This window comes from Lissotriton vulgaris, unplaced genomic scaffold (genome assembly GCF_964263255.1).
Source record: "Lissotriton vulgaris unplaced genomic scaffold, aLisVul1.2 SCAFFOLD_1206, whole genome shotgun sequence".
In the NCBI taxonomy this organism is placed as follows: domain Eukaryota; kingdom Metazoa; phylum Chordata; class Amphibia; order Caudata; family Salamandridae; genus Lissotriton; species Lissotriton vulgaris.
This window is the reverse complement of record NW_028246660.1, coordinates 401026-421600: the sequence shown is the minus strand read 5'-3', so window position 1 is coordinate 421600 and position 20575 is coordinate 401026. Positions and strand designations below refer to the sequence as shown.

At 48.9% G+C, this 20575-nt stretch overlaps 1 protein-coding gene across 1 annotated transcript in view; it reads left to right on the top strand.

Annotated features, from left to right (window-relative positions):
* Positions 1-20575, top strand: part of ALG3 (ALG3 alpha-1,3- mannosyltransferase) — a 34688-nt gene that overhangs the window by 13049 nt on the left and 1064 nt on the right. The window contains exons 4-8 of the mRNA XM_086949476.1: positions 2024-2184; positions 3357-3477; positions 7977-8182; positions 17143-17219; positions 19400-19544. Of these exons, the coding sequence (XP_086805602.1) occupies positions 2024-2184; positions 3357-3477; positions 7977-8182; positions 17143-17219; positions 19400-19544 (710 nt within the window). The remainder of the gene's footprint in view (positions 1-2023; positions 2185-3356; positions 3478-7976; positions 8183-17142; positions 17220-19399; positions 19545-20575) is intronic.

Here is a 20575-nt window from a genome sequence, read left to right as displayed (position 1 = left end):
ATAGGTATGGGGAAATAGGAGTAAATGATGATCATTGGAAAATGAAAACATGGAGTTTATCCAAGAACAGTAAAGAATGTTAGCCCAGTGTGAAGTAATCTGAGCCAACCATATCAACCATTTGGCGGATACAAGTGGAGAAGTGTTGCTTACCGGTTAGAGGAGGCATACCCTGATGCAGAGGTCAAACCCGGGACCAGGGTTCAATCCCCGACGCGGCAGGGTCTTGAGCTCAAAATGTCCATGGACTCGATAATTCTCGCCTCAGTGCCTACTCGAATCATGGGCTCACACTCTGCAACTCTGGGCAATAGCTTGCTTAATCTCCACTACGGCCCCACCGCGATGGGATGCCTGGCTTTCACCTTGGGGATGCCTATTAGGGGTTATCTCGCAGGGAAAAGCCACGGTGAAAGGCGCTATATAAGAACGTATGATTTACGATTTATTTGAGTTACTATAAGTATTTTGATTATCATATAGGTCTGTCACCATTCCGGCAATGACTAGCTAATGCTTGTTGCTAATGCAGTCCAGGCTGCTAGTTGACTTGTTTTTATATATGAAATAACTTGATTTACCTACTTCATTTAATGGGAATGGCTCATCTACCTGCTCATACTGGGGAGGTTAAAACATGAGCCATCGTAATAGCAGCCACACATGGATTTAAGTTTGTTGCTGTCCCTGTTAGGGAGAGGTGTGGCGCAGCGGGCAGATTGGCTGGCCCCAGAGCGTGGGGCTCACGGTTCGATCCCTGGCATGGTGGCATCTCCGCATTACGTGACTCTGGGCAATAGCTCACTCAATCTTTCCGACTGCCCCCAGCACCTTGAAACGTTTAAGGGTGATATGTTCGCGCTTTACAAATAGGAATTATTATTTTTTATTTACCTTCACTTTTCAACTAGACCTGTGTAATGTGAAGTGGCAGATGCTCTAGAGAGAAGACTACTCTGGGAAGCCACGGGGTCTTCTTCCAACACAAACACAGGGACAGTCTTTTCTCTGATTACGGGGTAGTTTTACAGGAGTATTAAGCCTCAGACAGGCAATCCGTTAGACCACAGAAAGTTCTGAAGTTTTACTGCACTGAAGGCTTGGAAGGGAAACAAGTATACCTAAGACAAGACACTTCTCTATGCACATATTGATGCTGCTGTGTCAGTGTGTGGATCAGCTTTAATCACAGGCCCAACCTGCCTGGTGCAGATGGTGGACCGCCTTCCTGGCGGGAGATTAGATGTCGCTTCTACGTTTGCCTCAGTCTTTCTGTTGGCATCAAGGTTTGCGGCTGGACCTTCCACTGGTCGGGGCTCATTGGACACCCAGTTACAGCCCTCACATTTTGCTGCACAAAGAATGTCCCTGCAACTCAACTGTTAATAAGATATAATACATCCTTCAGGTTTTGCTACCTTTTAGAGAAGTAACCCAAAATAAAATGTCATGCTTGAACAATACCTGAGCTTTCCAAGTTACACAGACCTCCTATTCAGAGGTTATTTAAAATAGCTGCTCAATGATTTGGTGTTTGTTGGTGTTGATGTTGCAGGTCATTTTTAAGTTTGGGTTTGCAACACTTGAATCATCCTGTTAATCGCTTAGATTGGCTTTCTTTGGTTCCATATTGCCTCCTGTTACCTTCCATTTACTCTTCATGAAAATAGTATTCTTTTGTTGCCACTCTGTTGCCTTCTGTTTCCTCTTCTTCACTTCTTTTTCCTTTTGCTCCTACTCCTTGCCTGTTCTTTACTTTTGCCTTTTGTTTCCTTCAGCACATTTTGTTGCTTGTTTGTGACGGTCGGTGTCTCTTCATCAGCCGTTCTAGCTTGTTCACATTAATTTCTTCTTTGACCATTAATTATCTTCTCTTGGCTGTTTTAATCTCATTGACTCTCTTTACCTCCTGTTGACTCTTGTTGATTTCTGCTGCTTCTCGCATTCTTTCATTTCTTCTCTTCAGCCCATATTCCCCTGTTGCTGCTTCAAACATCCTCTCACTGCCTCTGTTTTCCAACAGGTGCCCCCATATGTCTTCTTCTTTATGTGCTGCGCTTCCTACCGCATCCACTCCATCTTCATGCTGCGTCTCTTCAACGACCCAGTGGCCATGGTCATCCTTTTCTTCGCCATTAACCTCTTCCTGGAGGACCGCTGGTCCCTGGGCTGCCTTTTCTTCAGGTGAGCTTTTGAGTGGCAGGGGATGAGCGTGAGCGAATGATTGACAACCTCCCATCCCTCCCTCCTCCTACACGAGCGTTTACATTTCCTTCGCTCGTGATTGATTTTGATATCTAGCATCGAGACGCGCCTCTTTGATTCTTCTGGTCATTTGTAGGGATGCTACTTGAAAATGCCATTCACAGAGAATGATGCAGACGATGACAAAAAGCAGAGACTGGTCTCTTTAATGGGCTTGTGAAAATCGATGTCGTGAACATATACTATGCTCTGTGTGGGAACCGGGAAGAAGTTTCCCATACTAGGTTCCACTCCATGTGTGAGTCTGGCGTTCCCAAGATGGTCTGGAATACTCGGTCGTAGATTTGCCCCTTGTACCTCCAACAGAGGAGACTGCTTCATTTGCCGTAGTGATGAGACTTGTGTCTGAGGTCCTAGGTCTACAGCTGCCTTCTGTTGAAGTCAAGAAAAATCTTCTAACCTTGGGTTTTTCACCCTGTGCCAGCCTCCTCTGAGGCTTTACTTCCATTTAAAGCAACCCTGACTGACACCCTTAAGAGCACTTGGGTTAAGCCCTGCACTCGCCCTCCAGCGAACAGACAAGTGGTCAGATACAACAAACAGGTGCCAGGCGACTCTGATTTTCAGTCATCCGAAAGGAAGAGGTGGAGGTACCCCATCGCACACCCTCCGGAAAATCCCCAAATACCACAAAAAGATGAATTGTAATGCCTGATTAAGGTGCACAGTAGACCATTAGTGACAGCGAGGTAGCCCTATTTGTGCTTCCTGTTAGGGCCTAACCAACCTAAAAGGGGTAGTCAAATTGAACGGGGAAGGCTCACCCACTTGTTGTGGCATGCTTCATCCTTGAACCGCCCTTAATTTCAGTCTGCACTCATGAAGACCGCGGTCATCTACAACCTCTCCCCTAGGGGCACCTGAGAAGATCCATACATTTAAGCAAACATGCCTAAGATTTGACCCCTCTTTGCTGACCATGATCCCAATTCTCCCATCCGCTGCTCTTAATCACTCTTGTGTCTTCGTTCTGCAGGATCGCATGCTTCCCAATCCATGTTGTGTTGCTTCATGCTGTCCTGTCGCATTTGTGTGATGGTGGTTCGACCCACATGTTAACGTGTAAACTTTCCTTTTACGTTCTCACGCAGCCTGGCAGTGTCGGTGAAGATGAACATTCTGCTGTTCGCCCCGGGCCTTCTCTTCCTTCTGCTCACCCGCTTTGGGCTCGTGCGGACCATCCCAAAGCTGTCTATCTGTGCAATCCTGCAGGTAAGTCAGGCAGGGCATAGCTTGCATTTAAATCTGAGATGGCTACATAGGTTTGAAGTGAAATGCACCACTTGGGAGTAATGGTACCAGAATGTGAGTGCAGGCCATGGGTGAGGTGCAATTACAGAGCTGTCTTTATTTACTGGTGTATCAGGCAATGCTGCAATACAGGCGAAACATCCTTTACCACGCATCAATTACAATGCGGTATGTTACACCGCAGTTTTGACTACGCAAGTTGTTATATCGACTTGCACTGGAGGGCTCTCTAGACTAAGGAATAGTGTAAATTACTATTCCAACACCTTCCATACTGTACGTAGACTGGAGTTGGAATAGTAATTCACACTGTCTCTAAGTCCAGCACCCTCCAGCGCAAGTCGATGTAACGACTTGCTTTGTCAGGACCGCAATGTAACATACTGCAGTGTCATAGAACGCGTTGTAGCGTCATATATCCCAATACAGGGTGTGGGGGACACCCCGCCAGGGATGTGGAATTCCTATAGCCCGACGCCCAAGACATATTGTTTGGGGTCAAGGGCAACAAGTTTTAAAGTGTATTTTGTCCTTGGGACAAGTAGGCCCAACCCCTTGCAGCACAAACCCTTTGGCTGCCAGTTTGCAGTACTACATTAAGGGTCAGGGAAGGGCACTGCCTGCAGTAAAGGTAATGTGTGTGTGCATATATTAATGTTGTTCAAACTTGTATTTATGGTTCCTTAATTGAAAGCCTTTTATTATTAGGGTGAGAGCTCTAAATAAATTTAAGTTCTGACTGCACTACTGACAGTGGTTCTAGTATAAAAATGTCTACACACAGTTTCAAAGTTTAGCAATATGAGGCTATGCATAATGCTCCCAGAATGCTCTGATTAGATGCGGATATTAGCTGAAGCTTGAAAGCAACATTAATGATTCTTTGCTTTCAATATAAAATGTTCCTAAACAAATAAAAGTAGGGAAAAAACATTTAGCTAAACTACTGTAAAATTTCAGGTACCCTTTCTTAACAGAATCATTTAGCAAAATGTGTTGATGCATGCCAGTATTTCGCAAAAATATTCATATTGCAAAATCAGTGTAAACTGTTTCAATAAGAGTATGGGAAACATAAAATTAAACCAGCATTGGCAGTGCCAGTAGGTCTGAAATTGGTGGTCGCCTTTTAGTTTTGGCAATGCGTGACTTGTTTTGGCATGGTTTTTGTAAAATTTTATTGATGTGAGAGCTTCCAGGCCCTCACCATTATAACAAACATTGGCAAAAGCAAAAAATAGTTTTTGTTCTCAAAAGCACACACTGCCACATTAGTATTGGCACTGAACAAAACTACTGCGTGCCGATATGCTCCTTGTAAAAGACAGAATGCTGTCACCTCAGTGAAGCCAGCCGATACAGAGAGAGAGAATTTTAATAAGCACAAACGGTCCTGGTTAACGCCAGACCAAATTAGGGGCCCAATTATTAAAGAAAGTCTCAAAAGTGCACCCTTGCATTAAGTGCAGCTATATGTCTTTTCGTGAATTCACAAGAATTTACAGAAGTAGGGTAAGAAATTGTACTCCAAGAAAATATTTGTGAACTGCATTTTAGCATGAGCAAATATGCATGTATAGATTTGCTAATGCGAAAACCTGAGTGTTTGCAAGTTCATTTTCCCTCCAACCACCTTCATCCCAATTCTGGAAGAAGGTTTACCTCTGCCATTGTCAGGAGTAAATTTCCAACATTTCTCAGTCTGGAAAAATATTAGAGAAGAATTGTTGAAAACCCTAAAACATGCAAGTTAGTAGGTTTGCACAGACTTAAAAGAGCATTCTAACCCTGGATCTATTGCTTGCCACTACCTTCAGTCCCATTATGTATATCTGCGGAAACGTGGCAACATATAGGGATTGCTAGTATTCAAACACTACTATAGTATGAGCCCTGCATAATCAGAGAGGCTATATAGGAGCTCCAACATAATGAGATTGGTGCCATAACGTGTTGCTGGCACTACATGGCACCAGAGGGACAAGTGGATTTTGTTACAGGACAAGTAGATTCATGAAGCAACCTGCCCCATGGACAAGTAGATATTTTAATACATTCCACACCCCTGCCCCGCACACCACAGAACTGCATCTTCAGTTAGTTGTGCAGGCCAAATTTGTGGTGCATTGGTAAGGCCCTATGTAAGTCTTCCCAGAACTGCTTATAGGGTTCATGCACATCTTCCTTGCTGTGTTTCATCCCATCTCAGTTCATTATTAGCAATGGATGGCAAAGCTCTGGTTTGTTGGCTGAGCAATGTTAACATTTCAAGGGTTGCTGCAGGTTAGAAAAGATATGCTCATATATTGGTAATGGAACTGTGCATGTCACATCCGTATTAAAATAGGAGAGATCAGGGTCCGGCTGTCCTATAGGGCAAACAGGCAGTGACCAATGGGCTAGTCGTACAGATCAGCGTGTGGGCCGTTTTTATAGCAGTTCGTGGGACTTTTTTTATAGCCAGTTGGGGGTATGCTGTTGATTTTCCTGATATTACCACAAACATTGTCTGCAGCAAGCACAAATCCATGCAGTCTCCCATACCTCACCAAATACCCATACAGCGCATTTTAGCCAATTCAAAACTGGCCTCATTTGCAAACGTGGGGCACTTTTTTAGCTATATGGTTGGCTATTGGGGGCCACTTTTATTTTGGTGCCCAGGCTTATTTATTTGGCATACATACTACATGTCATGACTAAGATCCATTGATCCAATGTTCGCATTCACTCTTCCGAAAGACTTTAAAGACCTGGCTGTTTCCTGAGAGGTTGGTTTGAATGTGACCTCGTTCGCCTGCATATTGCTCTGCATTCAGCGCCTTGATGCCCTTGGGCTAAGTTAGCGCTTTAAAAATTGTACATTCATTCATTCATTGAGGGAGCTATGGATGTGCCCATGATGTCTGGTTTGAGGTGCATGGACTAGCTCCGTGTAGGTCCAAGCAGTGAATTAGAAATGGAAGCTGCAGTTTAGGAGATTACCGAGGCCTTCCTGTAAGAGTCCATGCTAGAATTGCAGAGGGCAGTGCCGTGTAGCATAGAATTAAGGGTCATTGATGGAGGTTTGTGCATCTAAGCCCAAGTACTGGCATAAGAGAAGGATCTGTGAATGAAGAAACCTAGAGCAGAGAGGCTACCAGAACAAAGTGATGGATAAAGTGCTGGAATTACTTGCAGTCACTGGCGGTCGCTAAGGCTGCATCTCAGTCCATCTTTTTTCACTCACTATGCCACACTGTACGGAGAGCAGTCGTATGAAAGTCTTGATCTTGCTCCAATCGAAACAGTCCAGCCCGCATTGCCAGGCGAAGTGCCCTCCAGACTTGAACACACGCAATCCCAAATCAGTTTTCAAACTATGCAGGTCTTGTAAGTGAAAATTAGCTTGAGTCCTGTGGCACAGGGAACGAAAGACCCACGCCTGGGCATAGCCGCCGCACCTGGGGCATCTACTGCAACAAGAACAAAGTGATGGATGGAATGCTGGGATTATCGCTAGGATGAAAATGGAATGGGGTTGCTTGTCTTTCCTTCTGGAGGGGGCCTTGTCTGATAGTTCGGGGTGAACTGTGTCCATCCGGAGCAGGCTCAGTACTGATTTACAAAAGGCGGGCATCTAGAGTAGCGTTGTGGGCAAAAACCATCGGCTGTAATGCGGCCCTGAGCATTCGTCAGTGGCTGAAATATGTTCAAGCATTCCGTCCATAACCTTGTTTATTGTAGTTTATGCCAGAGGTTTGACGAGTAGGACCAGACCCCGTGCACACTGTGCCATTAGACTCAAGCTGCACCCTGCTGGTGAGGCACATATGGGCTGAAACCGGTCTGCAGTTGCTTGTGTTCCCTTCTGGAGGGGGGGTGGGTATTGCCTGCCATTTCAGGATGGATTGTTTGCATGAGGAGCATGGCCAGGACAGATTTGCATAAGGTAGGCCTCTGTCTTTAGTGGCAAGGTGGGCAGAAAAGGATGCCCTGGAATCCTGACTTGCACATCTATTGTGGGTGAGATTCATTCAGGCATTCCAGCCAACACCTTGGTATTTGTTTCCTTTAAGTAGAGCGGCACATGGCCATAGATTCGTAGTAGCCAAAGCCCGCAGGTGCTACCATTGGCTACTTGTTTGACATTCCAAGCCACTGCCCTTGGTACAGTTGATATCCAGTGTCATGAATTCAGCTCCAGGAGCAGAAAGTAACTAGAGTTTTAAGTCTTTTTTACTTTCTGGTGTGAATACACCATGCCATCCCCAGCCTGAGTCACGGAGTTGAGGGGCGAAGATTGAGGGAAAGGAAAAACGATGCAGTGTCATTGAGGGTCAAAGGGTGTATGCCACTTCTGATGTCTCTGGAATTTGATTCATTCATGGCATATAGTATGTCATTGAGTTCTGGCTTGGTTTGCAGAAATGTTGCCCCCTGGCATAGGCCTGGTTGACTAGTGCATTATACCCCCACAGTTGGTGCTTGGTCTGCCATTCCTCTTGGAGAACCCCTCCGGTTACCTGGTTCAGTCTTTCGACCTGGGTCGTCAGTTCCTCTTTAAGTGGACTGTAAATTGGCGCTTCCTCCCCGAGGACATCTTCCTGAGCCGCCACTTCCACTTGGCACTGCTCACCCTGCACCTGGCTGTGTTGCTGCTGTTCGCGCTCTACCAATGGAACAGGTGCGTACTCCTGGGCACTGGTGTCTGTGTGATTTGGGAAGCGTAATACTACTGAGGCTTTTTTTATGAGAGCATAGTCTACCATATACTGAATAAACCAGAAGCGAAGGAGTGCATATGGTGAGTGGGAAAGGAGAGTTAGCAGTGAAAAGAGGTTGACAACAGGAAACACCTACAGCACCGAAATACATTAATGCTTGCATTTGTGGGAGTCACAGAGGTCTCCACCATACAGTCTTGCTTCTGCATCCTCTGGAAAGGCCTGGTTGGATAGATGCGATTGAGGGAAATTTTGGGGGTGGGATTATGGTGGAAAAATGCACAGGGACAATCATCCTGGGATGCCTGGTGCTTCGAATATACCCCCTACATTCAAGTTAAGGTAAAACTATCTTCCATCTACTATTAGCGGCTAAAGAAGTTACATTGTCTCTCTGGCGTAAGAATCAAATACTAATGCTGGAAATGTATATGTTGTTGTTCATTATATTTTTATTTGGCATGTATAGCCATAAAAAGAAAATGCTGCAATACATACAATTAAAATCTGATTTGTACAGACCCTGTAACCGTAAAAACAGTATAAAACACAATAAAATCCTGATAAAATCGACAAAAGGAACTCGACCAAACCATAGGGAGTATCAAGTTCATCATTTGGCAAGGGGAAGGAGTCACCTGTACATTAGGTATACATTTGTACATCCACCCTAAATAACAAGGGCCCAGGGAATCCCCAAATATTGGTGACATCACATTTCTGCCCCGCCCCTTTTAAATTATATAACCAATTCCTTTAATGACTCCTGTATAGCAATTAAAAATCTTCCCATTGCACATGTCACATTTAAAAATCTCATATTTACCAGCAAACTAAGCGCTTGATCCCTACTAAAGATTTCATAGACAATAAAAAGGGGTTTCAAAAATATTTTCCGATCTTCTAAGAACTACAAGCAGTCTAACAGAATCTGTGGCCCGTTGCATTTCAGTGGTAATCCACATGTGCAAAAGCCTTGTTCATTCATCATAGCAGATTTTATCTTCCAATCTGTGTTGCATGGGTTCGGGCCCACTCTAAATTTCAAGATTATATTTCTAAGTGGAAATGTATATACAGAGGCTATTGATGTTATTGGGCCTAAAACAACTGGTGCATCGCAATCTAGGTCTGAATTGTTTATTTCATAAATGGCACTCTCCAGTACTTGATTACTTAAAATGTAACTTTCCAGGGTGACCTTGCTGTGGGAGGCTGAGGGTATTAGCTTATTAATGCCATGGTATACGTCTAGAGTGAGAAGTACGAACTGTCTAATTTATATATTATCTCACTGTCGGGAATTATATAAGATTGATACTGTACATTTCCTGAAGGAGAATTGGGGTTGATCCTGGAGATTAGGGGGGTAGAGATGCAATAGGGGTTGGTTCAGGGGAGTGTTTGATTGGTGGACGCGTTCACCCATTGTTCATTATTTTCAAAAATGAAAAAAACTATTGAAACTGACATGCGCATGCGCATAGAAAGTGGTATAAAAGAAAAATGTATGCAACCGTAAATGTTGCTCACTGTCCAGTTTTACAGAGTTTGGCAGCGACACACTCCTTGTATGTTCACCTGGGTACGACCTTGGAGCGTATCCACAGAAGAGTGTAGCTGTAGCGTGATTGAGTCAGTTGGAAAATCAGATGTGTTCTCTTCAGTCAAGGAAGAGCCCGGAAATGGTATGGGTGGGTAAGTTTAGGATAATCCAGGCTGTTCTTCTAGAGAGTTGACAAGCTAGTGAGCAACTTCATCCCATTTCAAAGCATGTTGTCCTGTTTCTCTGACACGGCTGACGGCCCCCCATTTTAACATAATATAAACCAACCCACAGAGATACACGTACCCGTCTTGTGGGTGATGGCCCACAAGCAGTTTGTGGTAAAAGAACCCACAAATAACCTTCAAAGAAAGTGTGTGATAATCCTTTACAAAAACATCTGTGGGCAGAATAAGACCCTGGTGACATAGTAAGATATGTTGGTATATGAACGTAGCTCTGAAATAGATGTATTTGAAAACGTTCATAAAATTCATGGCGTTGTGCAGGTTGGTACTACTTAACAAGGAGAATTGATTACTTTCGCCAAAGATGGGGGTTATGCATCAACGTCTTCGCATGGGCAGAAAGTACCTGTTGGCTATGTTCCTTTCTTCTCTAATTAGATGGTTTAGTGCAGTCTGGTTTCACAATAGATGGCGGTGTCATGGGCTGGAAAGCGTACGAAAAGTTGCAAATTTCTGAACTTGGCAGAACACGGAGCCTTGAGGGAGATGCTCTCCGACACAAAGTGCGAAGGGAAGTTTTTAAACACCATTTGAGAGGTGGTTTTCAATGAGGGTGCTGAAAACAGATCAAAGCAAAAAGCAGCATAGTGGTTTCAGAACATATATTGTTTATGTTCGAGACTGCCCATACATACAACATTATGGAGCACATTCAAGATGGTGATTGTAGCTGCGCATGTGCTGCGCTATAAATTAAATCCGGATGAGTCTTAGGATAATCTTTTTCTAAATAGATTGAGATCTGGAAATTTAATGAAACAAAAAACCAATGGCGGACTCCAAAGGCAGCACTATCTTCAGCGTGTTCCTCAGTTTGGTATTTTTTGTGTCAGTTGGTGGTTGGTGTGCACAGTTGGCTCCATCTTGTTGACAAAATGTCTTACACGAGTGTGTTGTCAATAAAACTGAATCCACCTCAGGCTTTCATGAACACGTGGGCCTGCAAACTTTGCCATTCTTTCGTATACTCGCTCCAGCTATAGTTGATTCTCCGTCTATGGTTAATTCCCAACAGTAAAACTTTAATTCTATTGAAGCAAATATCTGAAAGAAACACGTTAGTGTTAGATTCCTTACCTTAGAATATCCCAAGGCGTCCGTCTGGATCCGGAAACTTTTGCGTAGCAGTACCCTTGCGCGTCGGTAGGCGTCGTCTGCAGGCGTATCCTGCGGCTCCGCGTCCGTCGTTGGCGTCGTGCGCCGTGATGACGTCGCTGGAGTATATAGACGCCGCCTCCGCGCGCTGACGTCAGTTCTTCTTTTTTCCGCGCCAGTGGACGCAGATCTGAAGAGCGGTACCCGGTCTTTTGACCAAGTTATTAATAGTATTTTCTATCTTTGTGCCTGGTAAGGATGCCCGGTTTCAAGCATTGTGACGGGTGTGACCGCACGATGTCGGTCACGGACCATCACCGACTCTGTCTCCGGTGCCTGGGCCCCGACCACGATGTCGACGCCTGCGTCGATTGCCGGGCTCTGACTAGCAAAGCTAGGCGGGAGCGGTCCCGCAAGCTGCTCGAGCTCCGAGGTGTCGGCCCCGCGTCGAGAGCGGTCTCGGTCCGGCCGGAGGTCCAGGGAGCGTTCGAGGGAGCGGTCGCGGAGCCGCGCCGGACGCTCCGGAAGTCGACATCACTCATCGGGTTCGTCAGGTAAGAGACACAAGAAGTCGGGGCGTCGTCATCGTACCCCCGACTCCCCCCATGCGGCCGGGGGTTCGGGTGACCCCAACCCCGCGGCTCCGCGAGAGTCGCCGGCGCGGCCTGCCCCATACCCTCAGGTCCCTGGGCAAGGTGCGACGCCTGAGGAGATAGAGGCGTTCCTCATGGCCATGAGGGCCCTCTCTTCTCCGGCGGGTTCCACGGCGCCTACGGGCCCAGTGAACCCGTCCGGAGGCCCTAGCGGTTCAGCTGACCCTACCTCGACGCCGTCGGATGCTCCGACACCGGCGCCGCCGGCGGCGCCGACCCCGGCGCCACTAGGGCCTTTGGGATCGACGCCGGATGGACGTCCATCCAATCCGGCGCCGCTTCCATCGGGGTTACCCCCGACGCCGCCCCCGCGCGACGCCGGTTCCTCGGTGCCGGCTTCGGGCGGCACCGGGGCTCCGGCGCCGGCTCCGGGCGGCGCCGTCCCCATACCCTCACCGAATCCGGACGCGGAGTCGGACCGGCGTCGCCCGACGCCGGGTTCGACGCCGATGGGGCCTGTTGACCCCGTGGAGCCGTTCTACATGGTTGACACCGACTATGGTGATGATGTAGAGTACGGTGAGGGCTGGGAGGGGTCTGAAGACCCTCTGTCACGCGAGTGTCAGTATGACATGGACTGGACAGGTGATTTGGGGGACGCCAGTGGATTGGATGACTCTCCTAACCCTGGCTTTGTCTCTCCTCCTTCCGTGGCATCGGAGGAGGGAGCTGCCTATTCAGTGGTGTTGATGAGGGCTGCCAAGGCCTTAAACCTTGAGCTCCCCGTCGCGGCCGTGAGGCCTAACATCCTCACTGAGGTCTTCAAACCGCGGTCATGCCCACAGGAGCCTCTGCTGCCGTTTAACGAAGCCTTGTCAGACGTTCTGTTGGGCACTTGGTCCAGGCCCTCTTCAGGTGCGCCTGTTGATCGGAACGTGGCCAGACGCCACCGTCCTTGTCCGGACGACCCCAAGTTCCTGTCCACCCACCCCACCCCTGAGAGTCTGGTGATCCAGGCCTCTACCTCCCAGTCCGCATTCCCGTCGGCCCCGCCCGATCGGAAATCCAAGAGGTATGACCAATATGGCAAGAAGGTCTTCTCGTCCCTGAGCTTAGGACTGCGGTCTTGCAACATCGCTTGCCTCTTGGGCCGCTACACCCACTCTGTGTGGGATACGGTCGCGGAGCTGCTGCCAGAATGCCCCATGGAGGTGCGGGCAAAGCTCGGCAAAGCTGTAGCTGAGGGCCGAGATGCAGCTAGGTATTCAATTCGATGTGGCCTTGATACGACCGACTCGCTAGGCAGAGCGATGTCCACGACGGTGGCGATTCGTCGCCACGCCTGGTTGAGATCCGCCAACTTCTCGGCAGATGTCCAGAATACTTTAATGGACATGCCGTTCGATGGCTGTCATCTGTTTGGTGACAAGGCGGACCACGCGCTGGAACGCTTCAAGGACTCCAGGGTCACGGCCAAGTCCTTGGGTCTCTCGACCCAGCGCCAGCAAACGGGTTCGTTTCGCTCCTTTCGTGGCCAAGGAAGGGGCGTCCCCACACGTGCTGCCAGCCATGCGCCGCAGCAATCTTATCAACGCGGTGGCGGCCGTGGAAACCGCCGTGGAGGCGGTCGGGGTCAGAGGCGGGGTCAGGCCACATCCCCCCCCCCCCCCGCAGCATCTGCCTCAAAATCCTCCTAGTCCGTGCTTTCAGGCCCACGTGACGCCAGTGGGTGGCAGGGTTCGCCATCACCACGCCCGCTGGCGCACGATCACATCGGACAGGTGGGTGCTGCAAATCGTCCGAAGGGGCTACTCCCTCCCCTTCGAGACAACTCCTCCAGCCATGCCACCGCAGAACCACCGTGTGTCGGGGGACCACTTGCAACTTCTGCAGGAGGAAGTTACGGCCCTCTTGGCCAAGGGGGCCATCGAGCGCGTTCCTGGGCCAGAAGTAGGGCGTGGTTGTTATTCCCACTACTTTCTGGTACCCAAGAAGGACAAAGGGGGCCTACGTCCTATCTTGGATCTAAGGAACGTCAACGGCTTCCTCCGGAAGGAGAAGTTCAAGATGTTGACGTTAGCTCAGGTCTTGGCTGCTCTAGACCCGCAAGACTGGATGGTAGCGTTGGACTTGCAGGATGCGTATTTTCACATCCCCATCCTGCCGTTCCACCGGCGTTACCTGCGGTTCATGGTAGGCCAGGAACACTTTCAGTTTATCGTGCTCCCCTTCGGCCTTACCAGCGCCCCACGGGTGTTCACAAAGGTGTTGGCGGTGGTCGCAGCCCATCTGCGCAGGTTAGGGGTTTCAGTCTTCCCCTACCTAGACGACTGGTTGTTGAAGGCGGGCTCGCCCCAGACAGTCGCCCACCACCTCCAGATGACGGCAGACCTCTTGCACGGCCTGGGGTTCTCCATCAATGTGCCGAAATCACACCTGTGTCCCTCTCAAAAGCTCCTTTTCATCGGAGCGGATCTGGACTCGGCGCAGTTTCGGGTCTATCCTCCGGAACGGCGGATCCGGGATATTCAGGCGTTGATTCCCATCTTTCAGCCACTATCCCGAGTTTCGGTCAGGTTGACGCTGCGGCTGCTGGGGCTGATGGCTTCCTGCATCCTTCTGGTGCATCACGCCCGGTGGCGGATGCGGGCTCTGCAGTGGGACCTGAAGTTTCAGTGGGGCCAGCATCAGGGCAACTTGTCCGACAACGTCTTGATCTCGGAGGGCACTGCGAGACAACTGCAGTGGTGGCTTACGGACCGCGATTGGGTCAGGGGCAAGTCCCTCTCCCTTCCCCAACCGGAGCACGTTGTCGTGACGGACGCGTCCCTCCAGGGCTGGGGAGGCCACTTGGGAGAGGCGGAGATCAGAGGCATCTGGTCTCCGGCGGAGTCCCGGCTCCATATCAACCTGTTGGAGCTGCGGGCGATTCGTCTAGCGCTGAAGGCATTCCTCCCCTTTGTCAACGGGAGTGTGGTGCAGGTGTTCACGGACAACACCACCGCCATGTGGTACTGCAACAAACAAGGCGGGGTGGGGTCGTGGACCCTTTGCCAGGAGGCTCTGCGCCTCTGGCAGTGGCTGGAACGTCAGGGCGTGACTCTGACGGTTCAACACCTGGCAGGTTCTCTGAACGCCAGGGCGGACGAACTCAGCCGTCGGTGCTCGATGGATCACGAATGGCGTCTGAACTCGGACGTGGCGCAAGTTCTCTTTCGGCAATGGGGAGAGCCTTGGTTAGATCTATTCGCCACAGAAGAGAACGCGCAATGTCATCAGTTCTGCGCGTTGGAGTTTCCAAAACGGCACTCGCACGGCGACGCCTTTCGGCGCGAGTGGAGTTGCGGTCTGTTATACGCCTTTCTGCCTATACCACTTCTGCCCAGAGTGCTGAAGAAGATCAGGCGCGACCGGCCCAAGTTATCCTTGTGGCTCCGGACTGGGCTCGAAGGTACTGGTATCCCGAGCTACTCAGCATGTCAGTCGGTCCCCCGATCCGCCTGCCCCTTCAGGAGGACCTTCTGTCGCAGCAACAGGGGACGGTCCTCCACCCGAACCTGTCCAGTCTCCACCTCCATGCTTGGAGATTGAGCGGCGGCAGTTGAGGCCATTTGACTTGCCTCCTGAAGTCTGTACTGTAATTCTGGCAGCCAGGCGTCCCTCCACGAAATCGGTATACGCCTGTCGGTGGAACAAGTTTGTGGCATGGTGCACAGCAAAGGCTGTGGATCCCCTTTCTGCCCCTCTCTCCGAGGTTCTTCTGTTCCTTCTCTCTCTTGCCCAGCAGGGCTCTGCTCTGGGCACTATCAAGGGCTACCTTTCTGCCCTTTCAGCCTTTCTTAGGCTTCCTGATCAGCCTTCTTTGTTCAAGTCCCCAATTGTAACGAGATTCTTGAAGGGCATCACACACATGTATCCACCTGTTCCGTTTGTGATGCCTCAGTGGGACTTGAACCTGGTTCTAACCTTTTTGATGTGTGCTCCCTTTGAGCCCCTTCATTCTTGCCCTCTCCGTCTCCTGACTTTAAAGAGGGCTTTCCTGGTTGCCATCACCTCTGCCAGGAGGGTGAGTGAGCTCCAGGCTCTTTCTGTCAAACCTCCTTTCTTGTCCATCCATCCTGACAAGGTGGTTCTGAGGACTAGACCTTCTTTCCTGCCCAAAGTGGTTTCTGCTTTTCACATCGGGCAGTCCATCACCCTCCTTTCCTTCTTCCCGCCTCCGCATCCTTCAAAGGAAGAAGAGCGGCTCCACCGTCTGGACCCAAAACGTGCGCTTTCATTTTACATGGATCGCACACGCCAGTTCCGGGTGGATGACCAACTGTTTGTTGGCTACGTGGGTGCAAAGAAGGGACGGGCGGTACACAAACGGACCATCTCTCGGTGGGTCGTTCTCTGCATCAAAGCGTGCTACTCTTTGGCTCGAAAGGAGCCTCCTGTTGGGCTGAGGGCCCATTCCACTCGGGCCACGGCGGCTACGACTGCCCTGGGTCGGGGAGTCCCCTTGCAGGACATTTGCCAAGCGGCTACGTGGGCCTCGCTGCACACATTTGCGAGGCACTACTGCCTGGACAGTCAAGTCCGGAGGGATGGCTTCTTTGGCCGTTCTGTCCTCCAGGACTTTCTGGTGTAGGAGTGTATTGGTTCGCAGACCCACCACCGGGGTTGGTATTGCTGGGGTATCTATTCTAAGGTAAGGAATCTAACACTAACGTGTTTCTTTCAGATGAACAAGTTACTTACCTTCGGTAACGATATATCTGTAAGAAACATTAGTTAGTGTTAGATTCCTTACCGAACCCACCCATCCTCCCCGTTCTGCGAACTGATACCTAGGGTTAAGGACATCCCTTTCAGGACCCTAGTTTCAAAAGGCACCAGTGTTGGTTCTCTCATGGCTCTGCGTCTTCTGGCGCGGAAAAGCTGTGTACAAAGAACTGACATCAGCGCGCGGAGGCGGCGTCTATATACTCCAGCGACGTCATCACGGCGCACGACGCCAACGACGGACGCGGAGCCGCAGGAGACGCCTGCAGACGACGCCTACCGACGCGCAAGGGTACTGCTACGCAAAAGTTTCCGGATCCAGACTGACGCCTGGGGATATTCTAAGGTAAGGAATCTAACACTAACTAATGTTTCTTACAGATATATCGTTACCGAAGGTAAGTAACTTGTTCTTCTGGACACAACCACAACACAAGATGGGTGAAACATGCACACCATGTGAATCTAAAATAGTTTCCTTCAGCAAAACTCTTTTCTACAGGTAAACAACTAGTTCCTTACTCCTGTAGTTTCTTCTTTCCCCTGTCTGAAGCCTTTTGAAATACAGAGACCTGAGTGCATGTTCTGAACGAGTGGCATAAGGGACGAGGCAGACACTTTGAATGCTGGATCTAATACCTACAGCTGACCTGTATTTTTTTTCTTTTCAGGTCTAACGAGGGCATCCTGTCACTCTTGAAGGACCCAGTATCGAGAAGGAATCCACCGGAGCCCCTGACGGCTAATAGTATCCTTTTATAGCAGCGTAATAGGCGTTGGCTCATTCTACAAGGTGGCGCAAGGCAGAAATCATTGGGAGAGATAAGACAATAACACTGCTGAGGGTGAGGGACAGATGAAAGAACATGGTGTGATGGAGAGGTCAGTCCTATGACTTGACCCAGGCCGAATGTCATCTATGAGAGCTATAGAAACAACACTGGTGAGGAATTGCCATTAAATTGTGGTGGTGAAGAGAGATCAGTCCTATTAAATTGTCATTGCGAAGGTATCAGAGAAGACAGCCAAAAAAGGAAATCTAATGAAGAAAGGGGAATGTGGTAAGAAATGGGTGAGGCAAACTGCACCACGTAGACGTAACCTGAGGGGCAAGATGCACTAACTGGAGCTATCCTTCGTACTGTCGTATTGCCGTATAATCATACGGCTGTCTTGATATATTGTCGTAGTGCCATATTGATATATTGTTGTATTGTAGATCCTCACCCATCTTTATTTATGAGTTGGACGTGAAATCTACTGTGATCAGAGAGGTGGGTCGTGAGGGATAGACTGTCCCATGACAGGATTTTCCGCCATCAATGAGATGACATCAAAGAGGGCCATGTTTATTCTTTGTCACATCCAGAGTAGACCTGGTTGAATGTTCCGTACTTGAGGGACATGCCCCATCAACACAGACCAGTACAGGGAGGAGCATGTTGTGTTCCTCTGCAGGTTTATTTATTAAATTTATAATGCACGACAGCTACCTAAAAAGGGTTTCCCGGCGCAAAAGCAGATCAGAGACTGTGTTAAAAAATAGGCTTACAGGTTATTAGTTAAAAAGACACGTCTCCAATGATTTACGAAATTGGATGTATTCTGTTTCGTTTCGGAGAGCTATAGGCAGGGCATTCCAAAGGGAGGGGCCTAGATATGTAAATGACCTTCCACCCATCCGAGATAGTTTAATTTTAGTAACAAAAAACTTCCCCCTGAGTGGATGAGCGGAGGTTACGAGGAGGGACGAGGTTACGAGGAGGGACGTATTGACGGACCAGTGATTGAAGGTATTGAGGGGGCAACTCCTATTTTGATTTTAAACATGTAGCTCAGGGCTTTGAACTTGATTCACTTCTCCACTCTTAGCCAGTGCAGGTTTCGTAGATGACCGGAGATAGATGTGGCTCTAGGGACCCGGCACAAAAGCCTTGCAGCGGAGTTTTGGACCATCTGCAGCCTGCAAGTCTCCTCCTTGTTTGAGCCCAAATAAAGAACATTTCCGTAGTCCAGCCTTGAAGTGATCAATGCATGGCCTACTGTTTTCTGAGCGGGCTCTGGTGACATCCAGATTACCTTTTTTAGCCACTTCAGGATGGTAAAACGTGGCAACTACCTTGACCGCTTGAGAGTGCATACTGAGCGAATCATCAGTGGTGACGCCCAAGTTTCAAACTTGGCGGGCGGGTGTGGGAAGAGCACCCATCTCACAGGGCCAGTGTTGATGGCCCCAAAGTTCCTTGTTTTTCCCAAGTATGAGGACCTCGGTTTTCTCACAGTTGAGTTTGAGGTAATTTGATTGCATCCACAATGCGATTTTGCTCAGACCCAACTGAAGGGGAAAAAGCCCGGCCGTGCTCTCCATGGAGAGAGAGAACATTATTTGGGAGTCGTCCGCATAGGAAAACGGGGTCAACCCAGACTCTTCTGCAACATCGGCTAAGGGTTTTACGTATAAATTAAAAAGTAGAGGGCTAAGGATGGAGCCTTGAGGTACCCCATGGGCAAATGAGTAGATATCGGAACAAGCTGTGGGGGAAAAAACTTGAAAGGTGCGATTTGTGAGAAAAGAGATGAGCCATTTCACAGCTGAACTGCATATGCCCAACGATCTTAACATTTTAATTAACACGGTGTGAGATACCGTCTCAAATGCTGCACTTAAATTCAGCAAAATGAGGGCTACAGTGTCTCCCGCATCCAGATGGCGGCGCAGTCTTTCCGTTGCCCCCAACAGGGTGGTTTCTGTTGAGAAGCCAGCTCTGTGTCCAAATTATTGGCGGGTATGTTGGATGTCCTATCCTGGTCAGGAGGCGTATTATCCATAGAGGAGGGTTTGGCAGTCGGGTGGTTGGTTTGCACACTGAGACGTTTCTTGTTTTGCTTTGCTCCTGGTTCAACTGTGTTCGTCCTTGACTCTCACGGAAATCATTTTTGTTCTTTTCACCTCAAACTTCATTGGCGTCTGCTTCAGTCGCTCGCTGCACTACCAGTTCTATGTTTGGTACTTCCATACTCTTCCCTACCTTCTGTGGTGCTCCCCGGTGAAGAAGCTTGCACACCTCCTCAAGTATGTGACCTCTGAGGGAAGTGGGGAAGTAGACGAGGGTGGAAGGAGTGTTTGGAAGGAATTGAAGTTCTCTTTTTGGGGAGATTGTTTCCTGGTGGGCAGAAGTCTTTATAGGTATAGGACTAATTGTTACCCTAATGTAATGGAGGGGACTGTAATGATAGAAGCCACTATTCGGGGGGTGGGAATGTAGGGGGGGTAGTAGAACTGTGGCAGGAGAAAACATGGGGTGAAACCTACTCGCTCTTCAACACCGCCTTTAAAAAATAGTTTTCTAAAAATATTTCCTTAGATAATTGAGTGCAGTTGGTTACTTATTTAGAATGGGCGAGGGTGGGTACCCTAACTCCCAGCCTTCCCTTAGGTTGGGGGTCTGCATCCTGCCTTCACTTTGGTACATCCCTGTGTCGCAGCCTTTCCGGTGGTGCAGTCTTCTGAGTATGTGCACCAGGTACCAACCTCTAAAGTTGTCTGTGACTGTCTCCCAGCATTTCTTATGCTGTTGACGGTGTTCCCGATCATTCTTAAAGGTGCAGATGCTGCTGGAGGCTTCTTAAAGGTGCTGAAACTGTATATTGGCCACTGTGCGGGCACTGGCACACTGTCATACCATTCCCAAGGGTGCTAGTCCTGTCTTCGCTTTCCTGAGGTTGGTGATCCTGTATCACCAGCCTGTTTGGGTGTTGGACATGTATGCCAGCTTGCTTACGAGCGCTGATACTATCTTGCATCCATGCATAGTGTTCTGACAGTGTCTTCTAGCAGGCCTAAAGGTTAGGACCGTGTTTGGCTTCCAGGCCGTTGTTCTTGTCTTGTGCCTTAAGCTTCCCGAAGGTTATGAGCTTGAGTCCTAGGCTACCTGTAGGTCCTGCCCTGTGTCCTAGGATTTATAGGGTACTGATGCTGGGTGCTCTGATGGCGCTGACTTGTATCCTTAATGGCTGACTTTGTGTCTTAGGCTTTACAGGTGCTCTGAATGTGCTCCAGTCTCGTAGAGGCAGCTGTACATGTATCCTAAACTTTTTGATGGT